The sequence below is a fragment of the Heloderma suspectum genome, chromosome 6 (assembly GCF_057233095.1).
Source record: "Heloderma suspectum isolate Gila_16-S chromosome 6, 16-S_ref, whole genome shotgun sequence".
In the NCBI taxonomy this organism is placed as follows: Eukaryota; Metazoa; Chordata; class Lepidosauria; order Squamata; family Helodermatidae; genus Heloderma; species Heloderma suspectum.
The window spans coordinates 127,661,463-127,678,311 of NC_139463.1; the positions used below are offsets into that span (position 1 = coordinate 127,661,463).

A 16,849-nucleotide genomic window follows, 5' to 3' on the forward strand; every position below is an offset into this window, starting at 1 on the left:
GTCCTGCTCTGCAACGATGCCAGATACCTGTGAGACTCTGGGGCGGGCTGGTGGACTGATTACCTTGAATGTTGGCGGGAAACTTTACAGCACAACGCTGGAAACGCTGACCCGCTTTCCAGACTCCATGCTGGGGACCATGTTCCGTGGCCCTCAGCCGGCCCTCATGGACAGCTGTGGGAACTACTTCATCGACCGCGACGGCAAAGCATTCCGCCACATCCTCAACTTCCTCCGATTTGGGCGGCTGGACCTGCCAGAAGGCTATGCCGAACTCTCTCTCCTGCAGGCCGAAGCGGACTTCTATCAGATCCGTCCCCTTCTGGAGGAGCTCCGGCGGGTGGCGGCAGAGCGATGGCACCAGAGAAGCAGTGCGGTGCTTCACGCCGATGTGGATTTACACAAGCGCCTGTTGCACTTCAACGTGCGCCGGGGGCCGCAGAACTACGAGCTCAGCACTTGCTCCCTTCAGATCTTCACGGCCAACGTCTTCTGCACAGACAGGCACTTCCTTGCCCTGTTGCGAAGACGCCTGAGCTGCTCAGAATGCACAAACGGTGGCTTGGGAGAGGGGCATTCTGGGAAGGGCATGGGCCAGTCTCAGAGAGAAGCAGAATCTCTGAGCTGCCTTGACCTATCGGGCGATTCAAACGCCACGGCAAGAGAACCTCGAAATAGCTCCCCCTGGAATTCCATCACCACCGATAGAGCGGAGGGAAGGGGATGGAAGAGGCGATTGGACGGTTCAAGGACCAATGGCGATTTGAGAATCTACCCAGGCGATTCCACTGATGAAGATGCAGAAACGGATGAAGAGACACTGGACAACTCTTTGGAAATATCCCCCGTGGGCACCGCAATGTGCCACCACCTTTGCCTGGAGTGGGCCCCATGCCCGGCAGAGCTTCCCACAACAGAATATGCCAAGCAGAAGCTGCATTCGCTGAGTGTGGGCAGGAGGGAGATCAGAACAGCCAATGAGTTCCTGGAAGAGGTGCTGAAGGTGGCCTTGGCACATGGCTTCCGTGTGGATTCGGTCTTCCCCGACCCGGCAGATATTCTGAACGCCCGCTCGTTGCGGTTCGTCCGGCATTGAACGTTTCACCTCAATAGCAGAGGTGGAGTGGCATGCTGTGGTGATCGACACCATCCGAAAGGAAAACAGAGTTGGTAAGGAGGTTGTAAGGGGTACATGATGGAACACGATGGTCTGTGATGGCTCCGTAATCTTTATTCAGTCCCCAACCAGTGAGTTAAGATTTTTGTCTGAATTTAGAAGTGGTATCTCCTCCCATACTCACAAGTGATGGCAAGTTGAAAGGATTAAAGATGATTCACATGCTAAACCAGCATTCCCTGACCTGTGATCCTCCAGGTGTGTTGGACTGCGACTCCCATAATCCCCCACCAGCCATGGGAGTTTTAGTCCAATGCATCCGGAGGGTGCCAAGTTGGGGAAGGCTGGTCTAAACTTTGCAGTTGAAATATTGTTACATTCATATCCCATCTTTTTTTCTCTTGCAAGGAACCCATGGTGGCTTATCCTCATAACAACCCTGTGAGGTAGGTTTCACTGAGAGTCAGTGACTGGCCCAAAGTCACCCAATGAACTTCATGGACAAGGGGGGACAAGAACTGGGCCCTCCCAAGTCCCAGTCCGACACTGTAAACCACTACACCACACCAGCTCTGAAAATATCCACCGTTGCTAACACTTATGGATAATTTCTCTACTTTTGAGTATTCCGTGGTGTCTTAAAATATTTTTACCCTTCATGAAAAGATGGCCCTTGCGAGGCAGTCTACCCTCAAAGCAGGGGACATGTTTCCACGTTTCAGGGAGCAACCACATTTCTCAGCTGCTGCGACTATGTCCACCCTGTGCACTATAATCAAGTGGGGGGAAAGACTGGCGAAAAAGAGGCTTGGTCAAGGCCACCCCGTAAGTCACAGTGGAGACGCTGAAATGCTGCTGAGGTCTGGATGTCACCGCAACCACAGTGGATTAAGTTGTCCCAAACCCTTTGTAGGAGAGGTGTCATGACAATGGCCCCTCCCACCACACGAAGAGCTGGTTTTGTGGTGAATTTAGCTGCAAGGGAAGAGGGTGGTGTCTGGGCGATGGAACCTGGTATACAGAATTCTCCCCATCTGGTTGAGTAGTGATCCCCCCCCAATGGAAAACGTTAGATGACAGGATTTTGGGTCCCTCCTGAAAAAGGATCAGTGGGTCGTATCCATTGCTAGTCTAACAAGTCCCATTCATTTCAGTGAGGTTGCTTTAAGTAGGATTAACACTGGATACAGCCTGGTTTTGCGGTGATGGGGGAGAAGCAGGTTCTGAGCAGCAACTCCAGAAAGGGGGAGTGTGGTCTAATGGGGGGGGCAATCCAGAGCCAAGAGAATCAAAATCTTGCCCCCAGCTGGCCAAACAAATTTTTAATCAAGGTGTGGTACCCACAGTTTTCAGCAACTATGACAGTCAGAGATCCAACATGACACCACCCTCCAGGCGTTGTGCAACATGCCCTGGTCTTCACCCTTGAAGGGGACAGGTTAGGGTTAGCGGCTGGCATTGCTGGGTGGCGGCCAGGGTCCCAGGGCCCATTGCTGGGGATGGGAGACAAAACCCATTTCCAGATTTGGGGCCAGTGTCTGCAGACTAGCACAGCCTCCCTGAGAATACAGGAATTGCATACAGAAAGGAAAGGTTCCGGAATTCCCAAACCCAGGATATGGATGACATGGTTATTCTGGAATAGCCTTCTCCAACGGATGCCCATGCTGGCTGGGAATGATGGGAGTTGTAGTCCAACACATCTGGAAGGCACCAGGTTGGGGTTGGCTGTTCTGGAGTGTTTTTCTCCAAGAAGTGGGTGCCCTTATGCTCAAGGGAATGCGGAGGAATTCTTGCTGTTCTGCCTACGTTGGAAATTGGAGGTGGGTGGTGAGTGGTACACGGCAGAGCGGAGAGACCAGATGGCAGGCGGGGCGGTTATCTCTGCCCTTCTGCGATGACAAATAAGCCATTGTTCTTCCAGGGCTTGGCTTGCTAGAATGCAGGTCTTTGTTATGGGGCTCACAGTCTCTTTCTGTCTCCCATTTTCCCCTCTTCCTTCTTCTTCTTCCCTCTTTCAGGTTGGCAAGTCTCCTGTGCTTTCGGCCTCCAGATGTGGCAGCTGAGCTGAGTTATGGGATTTCCTCCCCACCACAGACACCAAACTTCTACCTCAAACTGCATCAATGCAAAACCCTGTAATGGGGCAAATGGATTGCAGAGGAAGTCCAAGTGTACAGCAGCGGGGGAAAACCCTTATGTGGATACGGGGTAAAGAGGCATAATTGGAGCTATTGGTTACCTGTGGGCATGTCCATACAAGCAGAAACTTGTAATCCTCCTCACTGAGAGCAGTTCAATTGACTTCCATGGGTCTCCTCCAACGTAAAAGCTACATTGTAAACCTATGACTTAACAACCATGTGCCTCTGCAACTTGGAAATCCTGGGCACGGTATTTCCGAGGGATTGCTAAACAGCGGCTTTTTCTGAGTGCTCGCAAAACTGCCATGGATTTTTTGAGGGGGAAGCCATGATGACCAAACCAATTCCAAACTGATTTAATTTTGCAATGAACACTGCACCTTCATTAATAATATATAATATAATATAATAAAAAGGATTTTCTCAGTCCTCTGGTTGATGCACGTCCTCCTTTTTTATGTGTCTCGCCTCCAAGTTTGCTGCACAGACTGGGTGACCGGGGTGGTTCCCTCTGTGAGTGGCTGTGATGTTCACAGAGGCCGCTGTTCTACAGCCTGGATTCCTGTTTGTATTTCAGATATTAAAAGCCCATCAGCATATCTCAGTGGAGAAACATTTGACAATTCTCTAGAACAGCCTTCCCCAACGTGGTGCTCTTGAGATGTGTTGGACTGCAACCCCCATCATTCGCAGCTGGCTTGCTGTGGGGGTGGCTGCAACGAAATGTGTTTGTTTGTGGGGGTGTAGAGAAGTAGGGACCATGCTGACACCCAAGGGCATGTAGCCCATAAGCACATCTGTGCACACATGCCGCAGCCCATCCGTCCAGGAAACTTAGGGTAAGGTTAAAGTGAAGAGAAGAGTGCTGTGGCGCCCTAAAGCAGGGGTGCTGAACATCAAGGCCTTGGACCGAATCCAGCCCACCCAGGGTGCTGGACACTTGTGTGTACTGGACTTTTGCTCTGGCCCTCTGGGGTTTGCTAGGGGGCGCATGCCCCTTTCCCTGAGCCGTGGATCATTTGGTGGCTTCCTGGCTGCTGCACGTTCTCCCTCCCGCTTCTAAAAAGCTGAACTGCCGCTCTGGAAGCGTAGTGACGGGCAGGAAGAGCTGTAAGCTAACATGTGCCAGTATTTTTGGCCCTGCTACCTTTTGCCTCAGCCCCAAGCGCCACTGAGAGCATCTCCAAAATGAAATTCACCCCTTGGGCTGAATCTGAAAGAGATGAAACGCCCCTACCTGAAAGACTCACAAGTTTATTGTGGCATAAGCTTCTGTGGGTTAGCACCCTAATGCATTTGTTAGCCTTTAAGGTGCCTCCACACGCTGATGGCTGCAGCAGACTAACTCAGCCACCTCTTTGGAGGTTAAAGTGGGTGAGAATATTTGCCTCTTTCACCCCATTCTTCTCATGCACAGAAATGCATGTATTTAAACATACCAACGCACCCTTCTATCGCACAGGCCATCTATTTCAAGCCCCGCTGGGTGCAATGAGAGTTATGTTGGGATAATGGCACAGAGCACTGTAGCCTTAAAACTCTTTAGTGGAAAAGGTTTGTTCAGATTCAGTTTTGCCCCAAAGTGCATCACTTCACCTTTACTTACACTGAACCACTTTTAATTGCTCATTCACCCATTTTGGAGGAATCCTTTGGAAGGTCTTTGCAATTCATTATGGTTTTCACTGTCCTGAATAATATGGTATCTTCCACAAATTTGGCTCCTTTGCTGCTCACCCTGAACTCCAGATCACAGATGAGTAAAGCAAAGGCACCTGTGACTCCCAATCCAGATCCTTGTGGGACCCCACTGTTTACATCCATCCATTCTGAGAACTCCCTTTATTCCTACCCTCTGCTTCCATTCTTAACTAGTTATTGATCCATAAAGGAACCTGTCAAAAACATATCATGACTGCTCAGTCTGTTCAAGAGTTGCTCTCCCCTGAAGAACGAGCGCCACCGCTTGGGGGAGGCTCGTGGACCCAGCATCGTCACTAGAGGCCCAGGTGGCCTCGGTGGTGCGGAGCACCTTTCGCCAGCTTCAGCTGGCATCCCACCCATGCCCCTGTCTGCAGGTGGATGGCCTGGCTGCAACAGCCCAGGTTGGCAAGCTGCCGTTTGGACTGCTGTAATGCGCTGCATGTGGGGCTGCCTTTGAAGAGGCTGTGGACATCAGCTAGTGCAAAGGGCGGCACCGAGAAGTCTGACTGGGGCCAGGTGCTAGGCTCATATTACAAGCCAGCCTTCCTTGCCTGCACGGCTCCCAGTTCGTTTCTGGCCCAGTTCAAAGGGCTGGTTTTGACTTACGAAGTTCTACATAGCTTGGGACCCAAAAGAACACTTCCTCCCATATGTGCCTGCCTGTATTTTAAGGTCTTCCGCAGAAGCCCTTCTTCAAGTTCTGAGGCTCGGAGCGGGGCAACCAGAGAGAGGGCCTTTTCACTGGTGGCACCCCAGCTCCAGAATGTTCTCCCAAGGGAAGCTTGCTGATACCCACACTGTTATGATTTCAGTGCCAGGCTAAGACTTGCCTGTTCTCCAAAGCTTTTTAAGATCTGCATTTTACTACCTCTGGGTGTGTGTGTGTGTGTGTGTGTTTAAACCCTGCTCCTGTTGGCTGTTTTAGCTTTTGGAGTCTATGATGTATTATTTATCGGCGTTGTGCTAGTGTGTGTGTGTGTTGGACATTTGATCTGTGCTGGTTTTTAATTGTGGCTTTTATTGTGCTTTGATCTGTACAATGCTCAGAGGATTTTAAAAATGTAATAAAGAAATAGTGGAACAGGCTGCCTTAGAAGGTGGTGGACTTTCCTTTGTTAGAGGTTTCTAAGAGGTTGGAGGGCCACCTATTAGGGATATTGTAGCACTGTATTTTCTCATCTTCAAGGGGCTGGAATAGATTACCTTTGAGGTACCTTGTCATGTTTGATTCTGTGATATATGCTGCTTATTTAGAATTCCAGTCTGGGCTTATACAGACCCAGGCAGTTTGTACACCCTCAGCTGTTACCGTCAAGCCCTGCTGGTGAGCTTCCTGGAGGCATTTAGCTGGCCCTGGCTGGGAACGGAAAACTGGGTTTGATCATTTCCAGTAAGGCTCTCATGAGGTCACACATTCTAGTCTCCAAATGATTCACAGTCCTGCAAACCGACCAGCAGGGGGCGAAACGCTGCCCCCCCGCCCCCGGCCCAAGCACAAATGGACCTTACATTAGAATGATTTACAGCAGCTTTTCCCAACCTGGTGTTGTCCAGATGTGTTGGATTACAACTCCCAGAATCCCCCAGCCAGCTCTGGGAGTTGTAGTCCAACACATCTGGATGGCGCCTGGTTGGGGAAGGCTGATTTACAGGTCCGTATCAGAGGCCTGCGCTGTTGTGTACCTGCTAAACCTGTTAGCACACAAACCGCCCACGCATCTCTCTCCCTTGCCACACACACGCCACAGAAATGTGCGCTGCACACGACTGCATGTTTCCTTCCGCGCCCCTCTGGTGCACCCAAGGTTTTTAGTGAGGACACAACAAGAGCACTCCATAACAGGCGCTGGTTACATACTGGACTATTTGAAAGCAGCCCTAAGACGCTAGTGCATTTTAATTTGAGCTCCATGTGTCGGGCGAGATGCACCATGGTGCTGGCCTCCCTTCATCATGTCCTGTGTGGGCTGGGTGTGTTTACTGAGGTGGGACTGGATGCAGTGCTGAAGCTAGGGAATTTTAGACCCTGGACTTCACAGTCTTATGGGAAGCCCTTTGGATGACTGTGTGTATATCTTCAGCTGAGAAGCTCACAATGAATATTTCTCTTCTTCCTCTGCTCCAAACTGCCATTCCATTCATTCCGGCTGCTCCTACATTCCAGATGTTAGAGAAAATAAACACTGTTGCCAAAATAAAAACGTTTGCAGGGAGCTCACTTCCCCTCCCTGCCAGAATAAACACTCAGCTCCAACTGACAGTTGCCCTGGGACTGGAGAGAGGAAGGGAAGCACGCTTTGCCTGGTTCCCACGTAACGATAACCCAGAGTACGGGTTGAGTATGGGCTGCCGTTCGATCGTGGGTTGTTGCTCAATCGTGGGTTGTCATTAAGTGTGAACCCCGCACTATGGTTTAACTCTGGGCAGCTAACCACAAATGACCCAGACTTCACAACCCCACAACAAACCATGGGTTCTCTTCCTGGATTGTTTGTGGTTAACAACCTACAGTTAAACTGTAGTGTGGGGTTTGCACGTAACAACAACCCATGATTCAATAACAACCCATACACTGGGTTGTTGTTATGTGTGAACCGGGTGGCTTCTGCCATCAGCCAGGGGACTTAGGTGCATGGGGAAGCTGCCCCCTTGCTTCTCAGGAACAACATCATGTCAAGGGGGAAACCAACATGGCCCATTCATTAGCCAGAGAAGGAGCGGTTGCACGGGGCCTGCTTCTCAGAAAGAACCCTTGGCTCCAACGGCCTGGAGCCCCGGGGCTGCAGAAGGAAGTGGAAAGAAGCACAGCCAGCGCCAACGGTCAGCCTGGCTGGGGACCTGCTAAGGGCCCACAGCCCAGCCGCGGGCCCCTGGCAAGAGCCCCCTGGACTTGCTCCTCCTCCTCTTCCCATTGCCGCCTGCTCGCCCCCTGCCTCTCGCTCCGGCCCAGGCTGCGCTGGGCAGGGAGCAGAAGAGGCTGCAGCTGCTGGGCTCCCTGGCTCTCTGCCTGCCAGGCTAGCAAGCCAGAGCAATGAGGGGGAGGAGGAGGAGCTGGTGACCATGGCAGACTCCCTGAGGGAGGGGGCCTGTTGGGGGTGACTTGCCCAAGGGGCCCCCAAAACCTGGAGATGCCACTGGGAAGGGGCCACCGTCCATCAGCCAAATAGCCACCAACTGTGATTCCAGCAAAAACACCGGCAAGGGAAGATCGGCCTGGCTCGTTGGGCCTTCCAGTGCCCGCTCACGGCTCATCACCTTGCTCCGGCCTTGAGGAGCGGTTCACCCTCCTCGCCCGTTTCCCTCCACTCCCCTTGCCTTGCGTGTCTTGCCATTTTAGTTCGTAAGCCGGATGGCAGGGCCCCTCTCTCTTTTTTATTGACATGAGACAATACTTTTCTGAAAAAGCAGGATAAAAATGCAGTAATTCAATAAACCCTGTTTTTTTCTTTAAAAAGAAACACGCTGAGCCGCTGTGCATTCTAAACGCAAGTCAATCGTCGCACCATCTTAGCACCCTCACTTCAGTCATAGTGCCACATGACTGGGAATAAAATGGAGTTTGCTTCTGCTGCCCTGATGAGAAATACATTGACTTGGGAATGAGCACCATTTTGTTGTAGAAGGAGAATATATCCCCACCCAATTGGGGGGGGGGGCTGGTTTTAGCCAGGTTGCACTACTGCCTTGCGATTAAGTGAGTCAGCCCTTCACTCTCTCCCACCTGTGATGGAAGTATGGTTGGTTGGGAGAAGAAGCACGGTCTTCTTGGTGGCTGCCCCAGCATTCTGGAACATCTTGGCCATGAGGTTTGGATGACACTAGCTTTGATTGTCTTTCACCATCTTGTGAAAACTTTTTTTTGAAAGAATTGCAACGGGCTTTTGTGGACTGAGTCAATTTTAACGGGAAACTTGTGTTCTATCCGATGTGCCTGCCCTTGTCAGGTTTGTTGATATTGCTGCTATACTTCTGATTTGTTACTGTGATATTGCTGACATTGTTGCTTATATTTTTATACAAGGATTTCAATTGATATAAGCTGCCTTATGCAACACATGTGAGTTAGAAAGGTGGGGTATAATTTTTTATATAAATAGTACAATTAATAAATCCGTACATGCTTACAGACACTCCCTTCTTGGTGATTCATGTACCCTACGGTGGAGGCCTGGCATTAGTACAACAAGATTCACAGCCTAAATTCTAGTTTTGGCGTGACTAACCCTTCTCTTTGGAGCTTTTTGTTTCTCTCTGTCTCCGACACAGTGTATACACATGCAGACTGTTTATCACAGTCATGTGCTCTCATTCTTGCTCACTCTTGCTCTTGCTCTCACACACATACGGCATGTTGACCTTTGGCTCCAGCACCTCCACTCCTTTCTGTTGTCATCAAGGACAGCCATGGAAACAAGCCGGAAGGGGTGTGTGTGTGTGTGTGTGTGTGTGGATTTGGGCCACACTCCATAACTGGGTTTGAACCGACCCATCAGCTGGGCTGCATCTGAGCCAGGCCTTACCCTCAGCTCCTCCTTTCATCAACATGCCTCCGTTCTAGAAGAACATGTGAAATAACTGGAACTAAGCATGTGCAGAGTGCATTTCTTCCCAGGCCTCCCTCACCTAAAATTTGTGCATGTGCATGTGGGAGGAATAAGGGTATCTAAGGGCATAATCCTATGCATGTTTAGACAGAAAAAAGTCCTACAACTCCCAGTATGCCTCAGCCAGCCATAGAGGTTACCAGGGCATAGATGACTTTCAAGTCTTCACGTCCTTGAAAGGTTGTCACAGAGAGGAAGGCCAGGATCTCTTCTCGATCATCCCAGAGTGCAGGACACGGAACAATGGGCTCAAGTTACAGGAAGCCAGATTCCGGCTGAACATCAGGAGAAACTTCCAGACTGTTCGAGCAATACGACAATGGAACCCATTCCCTAGGAAGGCGGTGGGCTCTCCCACACTGGAGGCATTCAAGACGAGGCTGGACAGCCGTCTGCCAGGGATGCTCTGACTTGGATTCCTGCATTGAGCAGGGGGTTGGACTCGATGGCCTTGTAGGCCCCTTCCAACGCTACTATTCTACGATTCTATGACTGTCACCAGGCTGTCTCTGTATAGAATGGGGTATAGATGGTGAAAGGTGCTCCAAGCCACTGAGGCCCATTTGGGTCTCCAGCGATAAGCCCACGTTCAACTTTTGTGACTTGTGTTTCAATATTGGTATTTTTTTTTAACTCAGCCCTCAAATATCACATGATCTATGCATAAAACACCAATGATCCCTACAAGGGGCATTCCCTTGTAATTCCCTTGTTCCTAACAAAAGTTTTAATGAATATCATGTACTTCTTTATTTTTTAGGTGTGATGTTTGGGACACTCCAGTAGCCCAACTAATGACTACTAGTTTAAAGTGCCATAAGGCTCTTTGTAAATTTTGGAAAGACCAACAAAATCATAAATTCTCATGCTAAAAAAAGCAAACAAACAACACTGCCACTTTAAAAAAAAAATTTTTGAATGTTCGTTTCTGCATTGTTCCAAACACTGCACGTAACCGTCTCTGTTTGGCTCTGTTACCCTACTACTTTAAGAACAGAATCCCTGGTACTCTAGAACTGGTTGCCAAGGCAACAGCTGAGAACCCTGGTACAAAATAAATAAATAACATGGGGCTCCAGAATGTTCCAAGGGCCACAGCCGTCCCTAAATAGCTGGTGGCGTGTCCATGGCCCCTTCAGGATTTCGAGGAGTCGTCTTGACTGCACATTGGTTGCCTGCAGCAGCTCCCGCTGCCGCCCTCTTCCTCCTAATTCTGGCCAACAGGTGCCCAGGGACGGAGGGGTGCATCCACTGTGGGCTGCAGTTCAAGAACCTGAAGATCCGCTTTGCCCGTCTCTGTGCCCAGTACAGAGAACGCTACAACCGGGCAAACTGCACCAAATACCCATGGAGAGGAGAGTCCTCCAAGGGGTTCGCCTTAGGTAGCGAGAAATAGAATGGACTGGATTGGGTGGATAGGATGGATTCTGTATCCATCCTATCATTGTTGTTACTATACTATTACCAAATGATTCTTGTATCAATTACATTAACAGTGATTCGTTCCATTATTGGATTTTTTAAAAGGGATGTACTTTTGTTCCACTTGTGCTAATGAGCATTCGCACAAGTGCAGATTTGCGCAAATTCCCCCAATAAACTGAAAAAAGTCTGCACGACTTGGAAAAGGCTGATCTGCTATGGAATCAGTAGGTCAGGTTCATAGAAATCTGAACTCATTTGAATCCGTTGCAGACTTCTCCAACATCCCTAGCAGTGAACTCATTCTAAGGTGGCCACATATGCATGGCTAAAAAAGAGGAGAAAGGAGGATGCCGATTTCCATACAGTTTGCTTGTGCTAATTGATATGTATAGATGATAAAATAGAGATAATTACTATATAACTTAAATAGAAATACAATACATCTCACCCTAGTGGGGAAGACTGTGACCAGGTGATCTGTGTGCTGAGAGAGGACTGTTCCATGTAAAGTAGGGCAGATGGCCACTCTTGGAGGGGAAGCCAAAGAGGGAGGACCCACCTGGGGCCAACATTGTCATCTCTGTGCTGGCACCGGGTTCAGGCTGTTCCCTTTTCTCAGGCATTTGGCAGCACGTGATGAGCTTTAATGAGGTCCTGGATTTGTTTAGGGCTGATTGCTTGAAGTTGTGTTTAGATATATGTTGGGTGTGTTTTCATGTAAATTGTTTTTAAACTTTGTACACTGTATTCTTCATGGTTTTTAATCTTTGTAAACTGCCCAGAGAACTTTGGCTATGAAGCAGTATAGAAATGTAAATAATAATAATAACAACAACAACAACAACAACAATAGCCCAGCGAGGACCGATCACTCTCAGTGGCGGTGGCATGCTGGCTGACTGTGGGAGAGGAAACCTGGAAAGCTGGGAGGCAGAATGCAACGGGATGTCTTGGGAAAGGGCCTGGCTAGCTGGAACCCTGAACAGGAGCACTCCACGCTGCAAAATTTTGTTGCAGCTCCCCCTTTTTACTCTTACTGTAAGAGACTGTTTCTGGATCCATTGCATTATGACTGTTGTCATCAGCATTAATATTAGCATCTACACAGCCCATTTAAGGGTTCAGAACTCTTCATGTGCACGGTCTCAGCAGGCATAAAATTGAATATATAGCATGGCCAGAGGCAGGACTCCTGGGTTCTCTGCAATGCAGTTGGGCAGGAGGGGCTGATAGAATTTCTGGGGGTCTCTACTACACTGTAGCCTTTCCCAGCCTGGCGTCCTCCAGATGTGTTGGACTACAACTCCCAGCATGCCCCAGCCAGCAGCCCACTCAAGTGCTCAAAACACTTCACACATATTATCTCAGTCTCCTTTAGGATTCGAGTGGGATATTACCAGCACGGCCAAATGCTCGGTTCTCCCATCCACCACCACTTTAGAAGATAGGCTGGGACAAAGGGTTATTTCTCTACCATCACACTTGTCCCTTGCCCCTCTTCCAAGGTAGTCAGAGACAGTTATACAGCTTTGCTCCATTTTATCCTCACAATAAGAACCCTGCGAGGTAGACCAGGCTGGAAAGGGTGTGGCTGGCCCAAGGTCGTCCAGTGAGCTCCGTGGCTAAGCAGTGTTTCCAGCCCGAGTTTCCCCAGTGTACAGTCCTCTACGCAACACGGGGAGAGTAGCAACTCAGGCAGTCTCTCCTTTTTTCTCTTCCATCTCTGTCTCTCCAGATGAGCTGTCCCTGGATCTCTTGCTGGAAAAGACGCACCGAGTCTTTCGGGTCATTGGTAAGCCCCAGCTCCCCTCTGGTGTGGTTTGGACTCTGGAGAGTTTAGGACAGGGGTGGGCAGCTTGCGGCCTTATGGCTGCATATGGCCTTCAGACGAGGTTCAAAAGCCCTCAGCAAGCAAGCAGTCCAGACTGCTGGGAGGAGCGATCCGTCCCTCGCCTGCTGACTGGGGCGGGAGAGAGAGGGAGAGAGGGTGGCAGAAAGAGAGGGAGAAAAGGGGGTCCCATCCACGTTTAGATCTGATCCACCCCACCACGGATATGCGGCCCCCAGCAGATTACCCCTGAAGGACCGTGGCCCTCCACCGGAAAAAGGTTGCCCGACCGTCTTAGGAGATGACCACTTGCCCTTCTCCTGGGACGTGGGGAAATTAGGGTGGGAGAGAAGAATGGGATTTTGCATTGGCCTGCAACAGGGGTGCGGAACCTCTTTCAGCCTAAGGGCTTGATTCTCTTTTGGAGAAGCTCTCGGGGCTGCCTTCCTGGGGTGGGCAGGGCTGAAGGCAAAACGGACAGGGCCAAAAACACCAGCATCTTTTAGGCTGGCGCTTTTCCTGCCTGTCACTCAGCCTGAAGAGGAGAGGCATTTAGACCTTTGAGAATGGGGAGGAAGCTGCACCAAAGACAGGAAGCCACCAAACAATCGGTGGTCAGGGGGTGGGGGGGGCAGGGGAAGGGGGTGCAGCCTTCTGGGGAGCCCAGGCGGATGGGATTGGGCCCCCAGACCTGAGGTTCAGACACTGACAGTGGTGGTAACAGCAGGGCTGTCCTCCCATTTTTCAGAAATAAACCAAAGCCTTGCTGATTTTCCAAAGTACTGGAATTGGCTTCATGAAGTTAAGATGCCAGAGCAGAGCAGAGAAGGTATGGCAAACCATACAAGGATACTCAGGGATTTATTTGGTCATGGGCTCAGCCCTGGTACTTATCTACAGAATCATAGCTCAGCCCTGGAAGTTGTAACCTTTAAAAAAAAAGAAAAGAATGCCTCTGAGCATATGCAACGTGCATTTCTCTCATGAATGAATTATTTCCCTCATCCAGGATTAGGGACAGAAGACACTGAGCATTGGGGATCTTACATAATGGAAAGAGATGGGTATCATCTCATTTTTTTGGTGGAGGAAGAAATAGCGCTCCCCATTTATTTTATTTTTAAAGCATAATTTGCTCCAGAAACCTTCCCAAGCTATACTGGGGTCCAGTCACAATTATTAATACAGGGCCGACTCCAGGTTTCTCATGGCAGGGTGGTAAACGGTTTGCATCTTTCTGCCTGTCTCTTGCAATGACCCTTTTACTATTTTTCTTACAGTCCTGTGTCCTCCTGCTTGCCGTAAGTTCTGGGGAAGGGGACGGGACCCCAGAAAGAGCAATATTATCAGTCCCATCCAGTATTTTGCCCCCTCCTTTATTACGCTCTTAAACCCATGCCAGTTATCTGGGGAAATGTTATTATGACAGCCCTGCCAGGGGGAGGAAGGAAGGGCCGTGAGAAGATTCATGTCCATCAAGACCACCAGTCCATCAAGGGGTCATCCTGTGCACGTTTAGAGAGAAAGGGCCTCCAGGGCCCGGCATACCCCGGCCAGTGGTGACCTTTTGGTTGGCACAACGGAGGTGTCGCGCTCAAGATGGGTTTGGGAGAGCTGCCACGAGAGGCCACCAACGTGGGCTTTAAAAGGGGTTCAGATCCACCCCTGGAGGAGCCAGCCCTAGGTGGCTCCCAGTCACGGCGACGTGCCACCTGCAGTCTCAGCGCCAGTTACGGGGGACCCAAACGGAAGGGTGCTGGGGGCTTCCCGCGGGGGCATCGGCTTGACCGCTGTGGGGCCAGTTCGCTGGGCTGGAGAAGTCTTGGGTCTGACCCGGCACGGTCCCTCTGCTCTCCTGAGGCAGGCCGAGGCCTGCTGCCCAGCCGTGTGCGAGCGCCGAGCCAGGGTCCCCCTTCCTCCATCCTCCATCAGGAGAGGAGGTGGGCTTGAGCCCTCCTCGGCTGCCCGCCCAAGGCCTCATCCCCTCTCCCTCCCTCCCTCCCTCCTCATTTCCAGAGGGAGCTGCCTCAGTGTTCAACTGCTCCACTTGCCGCCGAGTGGACGTGCCCTGTTGGGACCCGAAGGCCTGCTACCCAGGTGAGGGAGGTGACCCCGCATGGCAAGCCCCTCTGCCCCAAGGCCCCGGCCATGCTCCCCCCGCCTTGGCCCTGCTGGCTCTTCCGTTCGCCTCCCTCCTCCGCCTGCCCTTGGCCTGGTTCCTCCCTTCCCCTCCCGCCCTCCTTTTGTCCCCTGGGCCTGGCTGTTCCCGTTTGCCTCCCTCCCTGGCTTGGCTGTTCTACCTCCCTCCCTCTGCGCCTTGCTCAAGGTCTGGGTACCTCCGCTTGCCCTCATTCCTGGCCATTATCATTTCCTTCCCACGTCTCTGGGGACACCTCCCTCCTCCTCCTCTTAGCCACCGAAGGTTGAGCTATTGCAGTCTCTAGATCCGAACTTGGCCTGTAAGCTCCCACCCCCAGACACTGCTCTTCCTTTTCTTCTCCCACATTGGCCCCCCAGGAGTAGCCGGGCTCTTCCAGAAGCCCTCTTTCCCGGCTCGCCTGCCTCTGCCACCCTTTCCTCTCACCCCACAGGTGGCAGCAGCCTGCAAAAAGCCATCCGGCTGCTGAGCTCCATCTCTGGCTCCTGCCTGTTCCTGGGCGTGGTGTCCTGTGCCCTGGAGTAAGTGATGTTTACGGGAGAGAGGTGGGCTGGGGGCCTGGGGTTGCGCTGGGAACACAGGTGTGGGAAGAGGGGGGAACTGAGCAGGGGCACCTGGGAAAAGGGGGAGGATTTGGGGAGACAGGTTGGACAAGGGAGACCATTTGGGTTTGTTTACAGAGAACCAGGCATCCATTAATATGACGGCATTTCAAACATTTATTTTCATGTGTTTATTACAAGCATTTTTATCCTGCTCCTCAGCCAACAGGGCTCCCCGAGCAGCTCCCATGCAGTCAGTGAAAACAAGACCGTCCCTGCCCACAGGCTTGTGATCTAAAAGAAACAACACAAAAGGAAGAAGGGATGGGGAGGCAAGAGGAAAAAAGGGTGGTGGTCTTTCAGCCGGGCCAATGGGATGTCCCTGCTGCCCATCTCTTCTCCCTCACCTGCTGCAGCCTGCTGGAACGGCTGCTGGCGCTATGTGGTGAAGATGCCAGGTTTTGGCGTGGCGACGCGATCTTACGAATGTCATTGGTTATGACTTACCTAGGTGAATTCATGGAGGAGGAGGAGGAGGAGGAGGAGGAGGAGGAGAGCACTATCAATGGTTATTAGTCATGATGGCTGTATGGAACCTCTGTGTCCAGTGGTAGTCTACCTCTGCATACCAGTTGCTGGAAATGTCCTGACCTCCCAGAGGCATCTGGCTGACCACTGCTAGAAGCAGGATTATTTATGTATTTTTAGCACTTTTATCCCACCCTTGAGCCAAAAAGGCTCCCAAGGCGGTGTACAAAGACATTCTTAAGACAGTCCCTGCCCACAGGCTCGCAATCTAAAAAACATGCCACAAAAGGAAAGGGTACTGGGAGGGAGGAGGGAAAAAAGCAAATTCAGGCCCTAGACTCTTCGTTGCAAAGTTCAGCAGGCCACGGACACAGTGGACGGGCTGCTGCTCCCTCTCCCTTTGGCACGACGGAGGGAGAGGATGTTGCGCTAGCCTGGCCTTTGGTCTGATCCAGCAAGGCTACAGCTCTGCTCTTACATGAATGTTTGCCTATCCTCATCCTGGTTAATCCACATTTGGTTTGTGGCAAGCTGTGATAAACTGGAGACACGCTTGAGTGTTTGCATGGCTATTTCATGAAACCCAAAGTGCCAACCACTTGTATCCACCATACACACTGTGCATACCGCATACTTCCCCTATGAATCACTCTGTGAAAGCAGGTTGCATAAACTGGTTCTCCTGACAGTGCGTCTTTCCTTTTGTCCTTGCAGATTTCGACTCCATCCAGGGATTGGAACAGCATAGGGAGGGAGAGACGGATGGATAGACGTTCCTAAGAGTTTCCTCCTTTGGTCT

General features: G+C 50.9%; 2 protein-coding genes across 2 annotated transcripts; both read left to right on the plus strand.

The window, feature by feature from the left end:
* KCTD11 (potassium channel tetramerization domain containing 11) lies at positions 1–3,689 on the plus strand. The gene is made up of 2 exons (XM_084808702.1): positions 1–1,170; positions 3,139–3,689. The coding sequence occupies exon 1, from the start codon at positions 17–19 to the stop codon at positions 1,094–1,096; it is 1,080 nt and encodes a 359-aa protein (XP_084664828.1). The 5' UTR covers positions 1–16; the 3' UTR covers positions 1,097–1,170; positions 3,139–3,689.
* Positions 3,690–7,597: 3,908 nt separating this feature from the next.
* Positions 7,598–16,820, plus strand: TMEM95 (transmembrane protein 95). The gene is made up of 9 exons (XM_084808122.1): positions 7,598–7,785; positions 10,794–10,951; positions 12,730–12,786; positions 13,571–13,651; positions 14,103–14,123; positions 14,839–14,919; positions 15,414–15,501; positions 15,939–16,033; positions 16,765–16,820. Exons 1-9 carry the CDS (start codon positions 7,598–7,600, stop codon positions 16,818–16,820), a joined length of 825 nt encoding a protein of 274 aa, XP_084664248.1.
* Positions 16,821–16,849: the final 29 nt, after the last annotated feature.

What these genes read in the sequence shown, in the direction of transcription:
- KCTD11 (XM_084808702.1), top strand. Translation starts at nt 17, where the DNA reads ATGCCAGATACCTGTGAGACTCTGGGGCGGGCTGGTGGACTGATTACC.
- TMEM95 (XM_084808122.1), top strand. Translation starts at nt 7,598, where the DNA reads ATGGGGAAGCTGCCCCCTTGCTTCTCAGGAACAACATCATGTCAAGGG. An exon ending in GCCAGAGCAGAGCAGAGAAG is followed by an intron (nt 13,652 to 14,102) that starts GTATGGCAAACC and finishes TTTTTCTTACAG; the next exon opens with TCCTGTGTCCTCCTGCTTGC. An exon ending in GTGGTGTCCTGTGCCCTGGA is followed by an intron (nt 15,502 to 15,938) that starts GTAAGTGATGTT and finishes CACCTGCTGCAG; the next exon opens with CCTGCTGGAACGGCTGCTGG.